The sequence below is a fragment of the Pteropus alecto genome, unplaced genomic scaffold, assembly GCF_000325575.1.
Source record: "Pteropus alecto unplaced genomic scaffold, ASM32557v1 scaffold195, whole genome shotgun sequence".
Lineage (NCBI taxonomy): Eukaryota > Metazoa > Chordata > Mammalia > Chiroptera > Pteropodidae > Pteropus > Pteropus alecto.
The window spans coordinates 1,430,364-1,445,084 of record NW_006438073.1 but is presented as its reverse complement, the minus strand read 5'-3'; the positions used below and the strand labels follow the sequence as shown (position 1 = coordinate 1,445,084).

The 14,721-nt window shown below is 45.8% G+C and overlaps 1 protein-coding gene and 1 non-coding gene across 2 annotated transcripts in view; both read right to left on the bottom strand.

Annotated features, from left to right (window-relative positions):
- Positions 1–14,721, bottom strand: part of TIAM2 (T cell lymphoma invasion and metastasis 2) — a 125,737-nt gene that overhangs the window by 83,437 nt on the left and 27,579 nt on the right. Inside the window, exons 4-7 of the mRNA XM_025049051.1 lie at positions 14,398–14,716; positions 8,834–9,269; positions 3,581–3,753; positions 1,107–1,331 (exon numbers count right to left, since the gene is read on the bottom strand). Of these exons, the coding sequence (XP_024904819.1) occupies positions 1,107–1,331; positions 3,581–3,753; positions 8,834–9,269; positions 14,398–14,716 (1,153 nt within the window). The remainder of the gene's footprint in view (positions 1–1,106; positions 1,332–3,580; positions 3,754–8,833; positions 9,270–14,397; positions 14,717–14,721) is intronic.
- Positions 5,354–5,472, bottom strand: LOC112482369. The gene has a single exon (XR_003047291.1). It is a non-coding gene; the product is annotated as a 5S ribosomal RNA (ribosomal RNA).

The following is a 14,721-nucleotide window of genomic DNA, read 5'->3' as shown; positions in this document are numbered from 1 at the left end:
GAGATCGGGACGCGAACTCCTCCCCCGATAGAGGCAGGAGGTCGAAAGCAGGCGAGACGACAGAGGCTGAGCGCTGGTGGCAGCGCATTTAGCAGCTGTGTTCTATTCAGACCCCAGACATCCTGCCACTTCCCTCATTCTCCTTGTCAGTTTCCACTTCCTGTTCGGTTTCTCATTAGAACTATTTTGTAGTTTGTAGTTTGCTAGCAGGTACTCTTTAAATAAGTGGCATATTTTTTTTGGAGAAACGGTTTGATTCAGGAATGTAAGATAATACCTTTAAGATTCTATAGAATTACAGAAATTATATTCTCTGAAATGCATTTTCCACATAAACTTTTAAACTTCTGTGATGTTACTCTGGACCAGATCCTCATGACTGCACATCCCGATCAGCCATTCTACGTCTCAGGTACTGTCCCCACTTGAATCTACCCCCCGAGCCACCACCTGGTTAGCCTTCCAAAGGTATTACTTTTATTGGGCGTTTATGAAGACAAGGATGCTAGAACTTTCACTGACACTTGTCTAAGTGCTTAGGACATCTGAGCCAAGAAAAATAAATATTAAAAAGCTGCTCCTCCTCCTCTAAAATGCAAACAGCGCAAAAACTACCTGTTTAATTATTATGTGAATATGGAATTAGACAAGAGAAAGTATTTTCTTTAGCACCTTATCCGTAATACAGAAAAAAACAGTGGTTTTTCGGAATCCGCAGACATGGGAATGGCTATTATACCAACCGGCTCTTTCCAAAGCCATCCTTTGTCTTAGAATCGTAACTGTCTAATCTTCTAGTGGTTTTATGACATCGATTTTTGTTCTGTTAGTGACGATACATGAGACGACCAGCGAGGCAAGAAGGAATGACTTAATATTAGACAAAAAAAAAAAAATCTGGTCACAAAACATTCCGTTATCTATGCACCGAAACCAAAGACTGTAAAGCAGACCATGTCACCCACGTCACAAAAGTACCATTACGTACCTGAAATGAGAAGCCACAGAAACTACCTCCCCCAGGGATGGAAGAAACACGGCCACTATCGTGTGTGCCGTGAGCGATGGGAGCGACGGGGGAAAACACTCGTGTGAATGCGCGGTACCTGGTTTTCTATGGCTTTCCTGTTCTTCGGGTCACGCACCACGGACAGCTGCAGCTCTGCCATCTTCTTCATCTTGCTGTCGATATCTATCTTCTGGACGAGGTTTTTGGTCTGGTTCTTCAGCAGCCGAACTGTATCCTCTTTGCCGTGCTTCTTCGCAAAAAGGGATGCGCACGCCGAATGGATGGCAGTGACCCAGTTTTCCAGATCTGTCTGGCTAGTGGCCTAAACACAGGCGGGTTAAAAAAAAAAAAAACCTATTTAGAATTGTTTTACCACAAAGTGCTCTCCGAAGAGGGAAGAGGCCGGCTGGGCTTTAATGTGTAAAACCCAGGAAGTGCCCTCACTTCATAAAAACTGTTTAATTCCGAACACACACACAATCACTCAACTCGAGTTCGCAGACTTCCTTGATTGCGGAGGGTCTGTGAGACCGTTGAGAGCGGAGTCGAAATGACCGAGTAGCCCCAAATACGCCAGAGAGACAAACTACAATCAAGCGGTAAGCCAACAGCGGGGAGTCATAAGAAAAATGGGGTACATCCACTCAGGGTTACATTATGCTGCTCTCTCAAAGGCAGCTAATCTTTATAATTTTAATAGAACGAGAAAACATGAGGACTAAAATGTGTAATTCTGATAACTTGATATGAAATTTCACCCCCAGCATGGACTCTATTATGGAAAACGTCAGTGAAAGAATTTTGCGGAAAGTGCACAATAAAATAGTTGCCTTTGAATAGTGCAAATACGGATAGCGGTTTTTCTTTCTCTGCTCTCCAGTACCTTCAGACACAATGACCATAATCCTTTCATATAAGGAAAATATTTCACTTTAAAAACAACAAAGAAAGTTTGAATAGAGCAGAATGAGCAAATCATGGTTCTCAGCAGGCTGAAAAGCAGTTTCAGTTCCCTTAATGGCCAGAAATGACCACACACGTTCAAGCCGCAGGGTCACTCCCGCATGATCTCTGGAATCATACAATTGGACCTGTTGGGACAATTTCTTAAAACTAAGAATATTTTTGCCTGAATCATAAAGCAAAATATTCATTTCACACTTGCCCCTAAGAAGTCCAGATTAAGCAGATTTACTTAATGTATTTACCTTCCCTACAATTCAGATCAGCATCGATTCATTGCTTTGCCTGAAAGCATCATACCTTTAGGCTACTTTTCTCTTAAGGAAAATGACGTCTCTGGCCCTGACTCTCCTAAGTCATCGGTTTGGGACATCGGTAAGTGTGGAGGCCTAATGCATTCACCTGGCTCTGGTGCTGGGAAATCCTGTTGTAGGGGAGGACACCTCAGAGAATTCTGGATTCCCAAAGTCAGTGAGGGAATACTGTGCTGTTCTGCAGGGCTCCTGGGGGCATCCAGGACCAACTTCATCAGAGACCTTAACCCAGGACCTGCAAAGTTTTCCATGAACCCCCACTCAGATATAACCTACAGCCCATACTGTGTCTACATGCAGCACCGGGTTGGGGTGGGGAGGCATTTCAGGAGCACACTTCACTTCCTGGCTCTCTATCACCCCATCCTTCTTGAGTTAATTAATAATAATAACAGTAAAAAGAGTTAATTATAATAATAGTCTTTAGCACTTAAACCATGCAAATGGTATTAAAGCAACCCCAGAAGCTATGATCATCCTACTGGTTGAGGGGTCCAAAGCTCAGAGAAGTTCAGTCAGTGTTCCAAGATGACATAGGTACACCAGAGTCACACCTAACCGTGCCCCGACACCGCCGGCTCGGCGTCACCATGCTCTGTGACTTCTCGTTTGCTAGGAAGTTGCTAAAACTCCCAGCAGCAGGATTTTTAGATTCTAAGCCGGCTTCTGCTGGGAAGTGAGACCTTCCGGCATTCGTCCCTGAGGACTTCCTGAAAAGCCGCTGCTTCCCCTTCCGCTTCCCCTTCCGCTTCCCCTTCCGCTTCCGCTGGGGTTTCTGGGAAGAACCCAGGCCTTTCCAGGCCGCACACTCCCCGCTTCGTTTAAAAAGCCTCCACTCCGGGGATTTCGGACCTTGCGTTCACCAGGTCACGAGCTACCCCAGGACAGGGATGGTGACATTTCTCTCTTCGTTAAGAAGAGCGCCCCACGGTACCTGGCGGCGAGAGGACGATCCTCTTGCTTAAGCCCCCGTTTCTGGGAAGAACCCAGGCCTTTCCAGGCCGCACACTCCCCGCTTCGTTTAAAAAGCCTCCACTCCGGGGATTTCGGACCTTGCGTTCACCAGGTCACGAGCTACCCCAGGACAGGGATGGTGACATTTCTCTCTTCGTTAAGAAGAGCGCCCCACGGTACCTGGCGGCGAGAGAACGATCCTCTTGGTTAAACCCCCGTCGAACGCCTAACTAAGCTTGTACGGTTTCCTCGCTAAGCTAGGTCTCTGGGTTCTGCTCCTTCCCATCCCAACAGCAGGTAGGCCATCGCCTCCACCCTACGCGGAGAAAGGGCGGCGTACCTGGAAAAGGTAGACATCACCGAAGGAGTTGCTGAGGCAGAACACGTGCTCCTTCTTGGGGTGCTCCGGGACGGCCTGCACGATGCTGTCTTCCGCAAACAGGGCGCAGCGAGGCGCCCCGCTCTGATCCAGGGAATGCTTCCCGTAGGTCTCATAAAACAGCAGGGTGCATCCTGTGGAGAGAGAAGCAAAACCAGGGCCCTGTCACACGTCCTGAGGGTCTAGGAGAGAAATGAGAAGGGAAGGGATACATCTAAAAAATAAAAAAAAATAAAAAAAAATAGAATTGAACGAGACAACTATTTGATACAACATGTGCTCGGCGTATTGGCATTAACTCTGGTGAGAATGAGATGTTTTTGTAAATGCGCTATCGGTAATAATGCCAAGTATTGATTGTTATTTATTGCTGCTTCCCGCCGGGATCCCCTCTCAGTCTCTCGCATGGACGGGCTCACTCAGCCCCAGAAGGCAGGTGTGCTTATCAACCCATTTCACAGATGTAAAACCTGAGGCCCCACCATTTGCGCAGGTCCCACAGCTGGCCGCAGGCCCTCTGGCCCCAGAGCCCTCATTCTTAACCAGGACACCACACTAGTTCAGAGAGCGAAATGCGAGAGGTAGACGAGAATCCCATATTTACTAACTGAGGGAGCTTCTACACCTACAACATGTGATGACGTGAAACTAAGTAGGTCTGGGAAACCATTCGTGAGAAAGTACAGCTTAGTCTCCAAACGCCACAGAAAATAACTTGATCATTTTATCTCACCATAATAGGAAATATTACGAGCATCGTACTAATTTAGATTGAGAGAAAAATGAAACTGAATATCCCTGAATTTTAAAATATTACTCTAAAAATGCTGCCATATGCTTACAAGCATATAGCTTTCCCCTAATAAGCTAACAAAGTATTAGAGGTAGAAGATATTAAAGGTCTGCTTTGATAATTAGATAGGAATGTCCTATAATGATTATAATTTTAAAGCTATTTCACTCCTGGCAGTTTCATTTCTTCCTTTAACAACGAATCTTATGTTTACATCATGGAACCCAGCGCAGCATAGAAGACAGGACAGAAAGATGCCTGCCCCTCGCAGACAGTACTTTCTCCCTCCGCGGTGCTTTACGATTTCAGGAAGCACTGAGCACTCTCTCTTCCCGCAAACAAAACCCACCCAAACTAAGGCTGAGAGAGGTTCCTAGAACGGGGGAAAGGAGCAGGTGGTTTATGGCCAGAGCTGCTTCTGTAGGGCGGAGCCTGATTCTTCCTCCAGCCACAGATGCCCTAGAAACAATACTCCAGGTTTTCCAGCAGGAAAGACCCGTATGACACCACTGCTGCATGTGTGACATGCCACGGCCTGGGAACCCAAGGACCGGGGCAAAGGTGACAGAGCAAACCAGCTGCACCCAAGTCCAAATTCTTTCCAAAGGGTAATGTTGACTTTCCAGTTTCCCTAACATTGTGGCCCCAGCGGCATGGTTCAAATCATTACATCTAGAGGAATGAACACAACCTTGGGCAGATGCCAAGATGTGGCCAAATGTCACACCCCATCTACGACAGAAGGCAGCTCTAACGCAGCAGTATGCAACCAAAACAGGACATTTAGATCTAGGCCAGGATCTAAAATATGCAGACTTTTGTTGCTATAGAATTTGTTTGTTTGTTTATTTATTTATTTTAGGTGGGGCGACCCTTGGTGGATCTCACAGATTGCAAGGACCTTGTCAGCTAATAATACCTTATTTTTTTTTTATTTTTTACGCCTACAGCACCTAGTCTTCCTAGGTGGTCTCCCATCCAAGTACTAACCAGGCCCGACCCTGCTTAGCTTCCGAGATCAGATGGGATTGGGCCTGTTCAGGGTGGCATGGCCATAGACTTATGGAATTTAAAAAAAAGGAAATTAACCATAAATCTGTTACATCGAGCTAAACAATTTGTATCTCTAATGCTGGGAGCTGAGGCTAATGGAAAGGGGCTGCAGCCATGTCAATGAAGTCTCCTGCATGCCCCCGCCCAGGGTTGTGACTGTCAGTCCCATCCAGACCCTGCCAGGAGCCAGTGATGGTCTGGAGGGTTCACCATGGAAGTTCTTGTCATGGTAGCAGAGAGAGAAAATAGACTGGACCAGCAGTAGACGTACGAGAATAGGAGATGCGTTATTTATTAGAACTATCACCAGCAGAAGGAGAGCAACTGGCCTCAGTCTCCCCTCAAATCTACCTTTCATCGACACTTCTGAACCCACACTCATCCCTCCATTCCCCATTTCAGGCCTATCTCAAGGCCCATCACCAGCATCTGAAAATTCCTTGATGAGCCCCTCTGCTGATCTCGGCCACCTGCTGTGCATTTTGAGGGATATCTTTAATGACCTTGCCCACTGTTCTGCCCATGAAGTCCCTCGTGAACCACATGACAATCCACTCACTGGAAAGGACAGATGGAAAGCAGAATTAATCTTGTTAAAAATTTATTACATCTTGCAAGCCTTAAAAAACACTGGCGCCCTTAGCATACCTATACATTTGATGTAGGTGGGCCCCCAGATGGTTTGCTAACAGCTGCTCTCTCCAGAACACTTCCCAATTTATTTACAGTGTTACTTCAAGGATAATTTTAAAATTCTGCTTCAATGTACCTGTGTGTATATAGACGCATATATATGTTTTCAACTAAGGTTAAGCCAAATTGTTAAACCCAAACATTGTGACTTGGATGCTGAGCCAAGAAAGCTGAACTCGACATATTGAATTCCCAGAGGAAAGAGGTGCAGAAAGTCGCATGGAAAAGGTCACGCTGGGGAAAACATCGTTGTCACATGCCTTTCCTTGGCTGCAAAGGAAACAGAGGAACATGCACTTGATAACATTCACACTGACACAGCGCCCTTCATCCACGGGTCGTGAAGGGTTTAACTAGCAAGTGCCGAGACAGCAGGGCCCAGGCAGACTGCCATCTTGGAACCATCCAAGACAGCTCAGGACCATCCCTGCCCCTGAAGTCAGCAGCCAGAAGCTCTCGGTGCAGCTTACGGGACAGAATACAGGAACCCTGAGACACATCCTCCCAGCCTTGAGCAATACCTGCCTGGATCTCCCCCAGGAAGCCTCCAACAGTCTGGCTCTGCACATGTGCCTCCAGCAGCAGGGACCTCAGGAGGTGCTGTCACTCCACTTGCCCATGTTCTACTCACTTGTTTTTTTATCCTAATTCAGAATCAGCTCGTCCTCCATTAGTCCCATCCTAACCTCTGGTGAACCAGAATAAATTCAATGTCTCTTCTGTAAGACTATTGTTTATTCCCATCCTGGTTCTTATTTCCTCCAGGCTAAATATTCCTAGATCCTCATGCCATCCTCCATATGGCACGGCTCTAAACCCCCTTGGCGTCGCCTATGACCCTGCTTCTCAAAGCAGGACATGGATGGACACATGGACAGACAGACAGACACACACACACACCCCAACACCAGGCCACCACCACTCTAGGATTGGCAGGGAACACCTTCCCAAAGCATCAAGTTTAACAAACAAATTTTACATTAAAAAAAATATATAGGTATACGACACATTATGGAGCAGAGCGCACCTATTCTAAATATGATGCAAATAGGAACCAGTTTTAGACTGTGACCCACAAACAATTCCAGATGTTTGCACCCCTGAGGGGACAGTTTCACTCTCTTCTCCAGTTAGAGATACTTCTGGTAGAACCTTTTGGAGAATCATTTTGTTTGCTAACAAGTCTCCTGCACCATCACGCCCCCAAGGAGAGAGAGGCTGACTATGAGCCGGACAGAGGAAGGTGTGACAGATGGAGCTGCGGACCACGTCACATCGCTAATGATGCAGCCAGACATCACGTTTGCTCTTTCAAATAACATTTACTTTAGCCTCGTCCAAGTGGAAACTCATTCAATGGATAGCCTGCAAATCGAACCCCACCCCCCGCCCCCCAATTGTCTTCACCTGTCCTATTTTGCAGCCACATCTCCCTATCCTGTACTCCGCTGATTATAAACATTTAAAGCATAACATATCCCTTCAAAATTTTATCTTGCTAGATTCTACCCATTATTCCAACTTTGGAAATCCCTTCTGCCATTCCATTTGAGAACTGGCCTTCCCAGGATGGCAAAACTCAGAAAGCTCTCTGCCTCCCCCAGCCACAGCCCAAGCCCAGAGGCAGAGACACAGACTGCCATCTGTGTGGGACCTGGGTTTCATAAACCCTCAGTGTGCTAAGGAAAGGCATCACTTAAAGAGGAAATGCCTTTGTGAGTGCACTTTTCCCAGGGGGGCTCATGGGTCATTACGAAATGACACCAGCACCCCAAGGCTGGGATGGGGGGCTCACAATTTCTCAATAGGGGGTGGAAATAAGCTAGAAAGCAGCCCTGCGGAGGGCCCAAGGCCTTCTCACGTGGCGTCTGCAGGCCCGACTCCCACCTCTGCTTTCTCCCGCGATAGGAAGGGTGTCACCCGATAACGAGCTTTGACTCTGAACATCACACTCGGTTCCTCTGAAAAAAGAGTCACAGGACATTGTGCAGAAATGCCAGAGGCTGTGAGGCTGCTCTTCCTGTTTCCATTTGTATAAATCAACACTGTATTGACTTAGAGCCTCGTTTTTCTGGGGACATTTAAATCCCTTCAAACCTATACACCCGCGACAAGCGAGGCGAATCTAATTTTTAAACAGCAACGCTCATAAGCAGGTTTTATCGTCTTAACAAAACAGATTCTTACCCCTATTTCCTCTACATTAAAAGCAAAGCACTCGTTTGTGATAATAATCAGCCTCTCTTAGTACATAACAGTGGGGTGACACAAGTCAAACAATGTGGATGAAATTCTTGGTGGTGGGAGCAGCAAAGAACACCTCTTCAGGACTCTGAACACGTGCAGAATGTGAAATTCAGGACCTATATCTCAAATACCTACAATTGCTTACTTATTTGGGGTCCCGCCAAAGATGCAGGAAAAGTATTTTAAAATGGTACAGATATATCTATAAAATAATAAGCAATAACTATTAAACCTAATCATTATTTGATTAAATAATGTGAATCTTAAGGAGGCCATATTATACAGGTTTGAGAAAGTGTTTGCAGAAGATTCTGTATCACCTCCCTTCACGTTAACGCAAATGAACGCGGGACTCACTGGCACCCCTGGGAAAGAGCACGGCGGGGCACGACGCCCAGTGGTCCTCCGCCAGCGGACAACGCACTTACCTTTCAGCGTCACCCAGTACTGTTTCCACTTCCTCCGAGCCACCAGCTCCAGCTTCCTTTCCTTCTGCAAAGTGACCAGGGGTTTGAAGAAGAGCCACCCCGCTTTCCGGACCACCCCTTGCTCCTTTTCAAAGAGCAGGTCCAGTTGCTCTAAGGAGCTGAGCGACTCGCTACTGGACTCGGCCGTTTCGGTCGACGTTTCTGCGTGCTCCGTGTTGGTCCTGCCGATTTCCAACTCTCGCATGAAGTTCTCATAGATGTCCTGTCGGAGCGGATCGCTGCCAATCGCATGCGCAGATTCGCTTCTCTGGGACAGAAGCTGAGCCGAGCCCCCTGACCACAGCGCGGCAGACGCCTGGAAGGGGCCCTGCCCGTCCACGTTCAGTCCATCCGAGCGGCTGTCGAAGTAGTCACTGCCCTCCTTGGACCTCGGCTCCTGTGAGCAACGCAGATGACCACCCATCAGAGGTTCCATATCCAAAGCGTCCCCTCCCGCAACACGGCACGCGGCTAACACTGTTGGCTGCTAGTGCTGCAGCCCCAAAGCAATATTCTTTCAACAGGAGTGCATCTCCAAGCTAGTAAGAATTGGAGAAATAGTGTTGCCTGACCCAATTTATTGCCAGGGGAATCGATGCTTCAAGAGGTAAACAAAAATACTGCCAACTCTCATACATCTAACCTACGCTTAACATCAAGAAATGAACGAGTGTGTGTAAAACACATTAGGGGAGGTTCCTAAACCGATGTCTCTTTGCTAACTGTGAATCAGTGTCGTCAGGGGAAGAATTCGTGTGCTTGCCCTCTGTTTTCCTTCTGGATACTTTGAAGGCTGATTTAGAAAATCACTAACTCCAGGGTCAAAAGGCAGGGACATGGGGACCCAGTGTTGCTATGTGCAAACGTCTCTTGCTCTCCCCACAGTAAATACAGCCTCTAGCTTCTCACCACCTGCCCACAACTAGACTTGGGGATCTCTAGCCTCTCGCCTTCCCACTTCAGATCATGAAAACCACGTACCCGAGATTCCTTATCCACAAAGGGCAATGGCTGTCACTTTTTTTCATAATTAGTGTTTTTTACTTAATGTGGGAATTTCTTTCATGAAAAGTGTACATTATTCATTCATTCGCGTCCTTCTATTTGAACATCGATTGTATTGTAGGCACTGGGGATACTAAAGATGTGATTCTTCACTTTCATATTTATTCCAACACAAAATCAGACACAGGCAGCTCTAAATAAAATTAATATTTATATAATAACTGCTACCCCTGGTTTTTAGGACTACACACACTGAACACTGAACCGGCCAGCCACAGAGCCGAAAACATGAAGGTTTTGTCTTATGCCTAGATTGGAAATCTAGTCATTCAAGAAAAATAACTTTCATACGGGCCATTCATTGGTAAATAACAGCAACTAAATTTTTCAGCAGAAAGTGAGCTTAACGTATGACTCAAAAGATACTGATTTTCCAACCTTAGAGCTTAGACTAAAGCAATTCTACAGGGCAATGCTGACTCAGTTTACTCCCTTATCTATTAAAATAAAAATGAGGGAAAACTAAATCAAGGACCACTGACTAATGGCCTTATTTTGAATATTCCAATGTGTGGAGGGGTTTTATTTTCCAAAATTCCACCCAGAAAGTAGCAACATAGCAATTACTTGCTATCTATCTTCTGCAGGAAAATCATCAACTGAAGAGTATTTGCAAAATAACCAAGGGCGATAAACAACTAAGCCCCAAACACAGCTATTACTAATGAAAATGTTATTTTCTGCTTGGGTTTACACAGTGTCCCGTAGTCATATTTATTTATACACTGATGCTTATGCAGGAACAGAGCAAATAAGCCAGCTGTGATGAGTCACTTAGACAGGAAGCTTTCGAAATAATTTTTAAAAGTTTTTTAAATTGTCACTTTGTTGTTATTCAACAACTCTTAGGAGGTGAAGCAATACTTTGCATTTAGCAAGTAGTAACATGATTGCAGCTATGAGTGTGACTCTCTGACCCAGAGCCCCCAAAACCTGGGACAGCCTCTGATACCCAGCAGGAGTTAAAATGAAGTGTTTCGAAAAAAGAGAAACTCTGTCAAAGAAAGGCACTAAAGTATCAAACTTAAACACAACCCATAAACACTGACATTGTGTCTCATAAGAGAGAGACTTAAAGTTTTGGAACTAACTTTTCTATGTTCGACCGTAGCAAAGAAAGACAAAATTTTCTCCTTGAAAAATTGGAAAACATTACATTTTAGCATTTATAACTGATTCTTATGCACAGAAATGAACTTTCCCCGTCTCTAATAAATTTCTAAAGCTTCCTGGCTAGAATCCTAATAGCCAGTGACTAATTTTCAGGCCGATAAGAATGAATGAATGAATGAATGTCTCTAAATAAGCTCTCAGCTGAGTTTCCTGACCACTGTGTTAGGGTTACGGAACTAAGGTGTCATGTACACTAAGCAGACTGACTTCTACGTCCCTCAATCAGACCGTCATAAATAACAGATAATGTAACTGATGACCAGGGCACGAGAGCAGAGAGGGACTCAAGAGATGCCACTCAACTCCTTGGGAGCTAAAGGAAAACTCTGATCACGATTCCTCACTTTCTAGAAAAAAGTACCAATTTGACACCTTGTCATTCTTCACATGACATTTTCCTTGATGACAGAGTAAGGACCCCTGGGTTCTATGCAGAAATTACCTGTGTCCACACAGCCCTCGAAGGGCAGTGAGAGGGGGCCAGAAAGTCAGGGTCTCGGCCCTAAGTCTCCTCTGCTGTAAACTCTGCCGTAGCATCGGTGCTGGCCACCAGCAATTTCTGGTCCTCCCCTAAGGCACATGGCAGCATCGCTTCCTGCTCCCTCCCTCCCTTGAAGTTAGGCGTGGCCACATGACTTGCTTTGGCACTTTGGCCAATAAATGCAAACAGAAGGGAGCTGTGTCATTTCGGAGTGGAAGCTTTAAAAGTTAACACATGATTTTCTTTCTCCCTCGGCCATAGAGGATGGCAGTGTTCCAGATGGCAGCGGCTCTGTGGACCTGGGGTCCCAGGGAGGGACAGTGTAGACCAGGGTATGTAGCAGGAGTGAGAAATAAACTTGGCTTGTGCTCAACCTCAAAGGTTTGAGGGCTTTTTGTTTCCTCTGCATAACCGGCCTGTCCTGACTGGCAGACATGGAAGTTTTCCCAGGACGGGAGGGAGCAAGGGCTCACAGGTCTCCTACGGCCACATGAATACAAAGTTTATCGACCTCAAACACATACTTCTTTCCACAACACGGTCCCTCCCTCACTCCCTCTCCCTTCCTCTCTCTGATTAGCATGATTTTCCTTTTCAATTGTGTGCATTTTTCACTGACTAATCTGCTTTCAGGCCGCAACTCACCAGAGTGGTAAAAAGCCCTATAAAGTAAGGGTGGCTTTTTCCATCACTGTTTTAAAAGTCAAAACAAGTATGTCTGTCCATCACGGTAAGACTTTCTGCCCCTTAGCCCTGCTGGCACATGGAAGAGTCTGCATTTGTTGGGGGCTTTATTATAGTGCGTTGTCACAAACTTGGCTCCCATGCACTGACTACATCTTCTAGGGTCTAAACCTGATCTTCACCTTAAATTGTGAAAGAAAAACAAAGGTATGGCCAGCTGAAGTGGTCCACTTGCCCCCAAAGTTCACTTCATTCACTTTTATAGTTTATCAGTTATGGGAACACAAGCAAAACTAAAAAGCTGCCTTCATAGGCCACTTTTTAAAAGTCCACAATGGTTCATTATCTTATAATAGTCCACGTAATTACTAGTGGCTATCGACAATACCTTGGTCATGTGGCTAAGTGGAAAAAGCACATGTTTGCCGTTTAGCAGAAACGGCTTTGGCCTGGCTTCTCCACTAACTAACCATGTGTCTTCAGGAAGAGCCCTCAAACTCCTTGAACTTGAGCATCTTCAGTTTTAAAATGAGGAGGAGTCCTTTCTAGCTTTCAGATTCAGATCTTTTGCCTCTAACCAGTCTGTTCTTAACTCCTCAGGCTTACAAATCATTCGGAGTTAAGTCTGTGAATGATACAGAATTGAAGGAGGTTCACTTCTCATGCACGGGCCAGGCAGGGAGGCCTGCACGGGACAGAACAAGGTCAATGCACAGTGGTGACTGGTCTGCTTTCCAACTGAACTGAATGAGACTCAGTAGAACTGTGTGTGAGCCGGGCCACAAACATAGATGAGATACACACTTCACGCACACAAGAGATGAGGAATAACTGGCTCAACGCCAGTATCAATCCAGGGTCACAGCCGATGACAGATGAACATAAGTTGGCGCCATTTCACACTTGACTCAAAAAGATATGATAGTTGCCTGCGTGGAACAGCTGTGAGAAAAAAGTCGAAGAAATCTCTACTCTTCAGTGCTTCGACCAGAGGAAGTGATGACAAAGAAGGAAGCAAATTATTCTATTTAGGGATATGAGGGCTTCCCTAACGGGACGGTGATCACCTGTTCTTTAGCTCTGCGTAAAGGAAGAGAAAAGGGCAAGAAAGGACAGTATGGGAGGTTGGTGGTGGCACATCTTATACATAAGAAGGAATTTACTATCCGTAAATGTCGTAGATCTGAAACGATCTTCTACAGAAGTGATATTATCATCTACCCTTAAAGCTCTATCAAATCTTATTAAATGTCCATCTAGGACAGTTAAAATGCAATTCTATTACAGAGTAATTTCCTACCAAATTCCCTTCAACAATATGTGTTATATTGAATTTAAAAAAAAAAGTTTTCTCTCTTCTATAATTAATTCAAAGTAAAAACAAAACAAACAAAAAACCACCACCAACTGAAAACCTAGCAATTGCTACTAGTTACCTAAAAAGGCAAATTGTTACTTTCTTTCCTGGTGGTAAAACCACTGTTTCCCCCATTAAAACTTCATGCACCATTAAAAGTATTCTTATCATCATGATTCTTCTTTTATCAGCATTATCATATTTTTGCTATTATGTTCTCAAGTACAAGATGTTTTCAAAACTTGGCTACCCCCACGAGGTGGTGAGATTATACACACAGATGGATCATCAACTTAAGTACCAACTTAAGTATAGAAATTTTAATTTTCCCAAAGTAAAACCGAGTTCAGGAAGGCTACTCCCGAGGTAACACTCTCTCTCCCGCCCTTTTTCGTGTGGGCTTCGAGAAGGAGCTCCAGCACAGTTCTCAGAAAACCGCATTATCTGGGGAAAGTGTCCCCGAAGCTCCGCTTTCCGAGAACACATCTTGGGGTGAGTGAGACCTGTGTCATTCGTACAAGAGGGGACACTGCACAGAATCGGAGAGACCGAAGTTGTGCGTTAAGAGCGAAAATGCACATAAGAAGCAAAAGAAAATACACAAACAAACAAACAAACAAATAATTTAAAAGCCCACATCTCAACCAAGACGTGCCCAGTCTTAGCTCACTGTCGCCTCGGGCACCCCTGGGGCAGCTTCTGCTAACACTGCCATTTCACAGATTGGAAACCGGCGGGAATCGTTGCTGATGCTCTGATGCTTACCTGGAGTTTCCTCTTCTTTCTGGAGAGGCTTCCTGTCCAGTCACTGATGCGACGCATTCTGGCTTTCAGGGTGTCCTTCTTGGAAGCGTCCTCCGTGAAGGCCTTGGACCTCCTGCAGGGGAGGGTGAAGGACGCGTACGGGCCGGGCTCCCTGTGCCCCACCCTGGACGGCATGTCCATGTCCGAGGCGAAGGAGACGCGGTGGCTGAGGCTGGCGGGGGCGCCGATGTCCTCATCGGACAGCCGGACCCCGGAGGCGGCCAGGCCCGCCAGGGGGGCATCGGGGTCGAGTTCGCGGAGGGAGGACAGGGAAGAGCTTTGGTT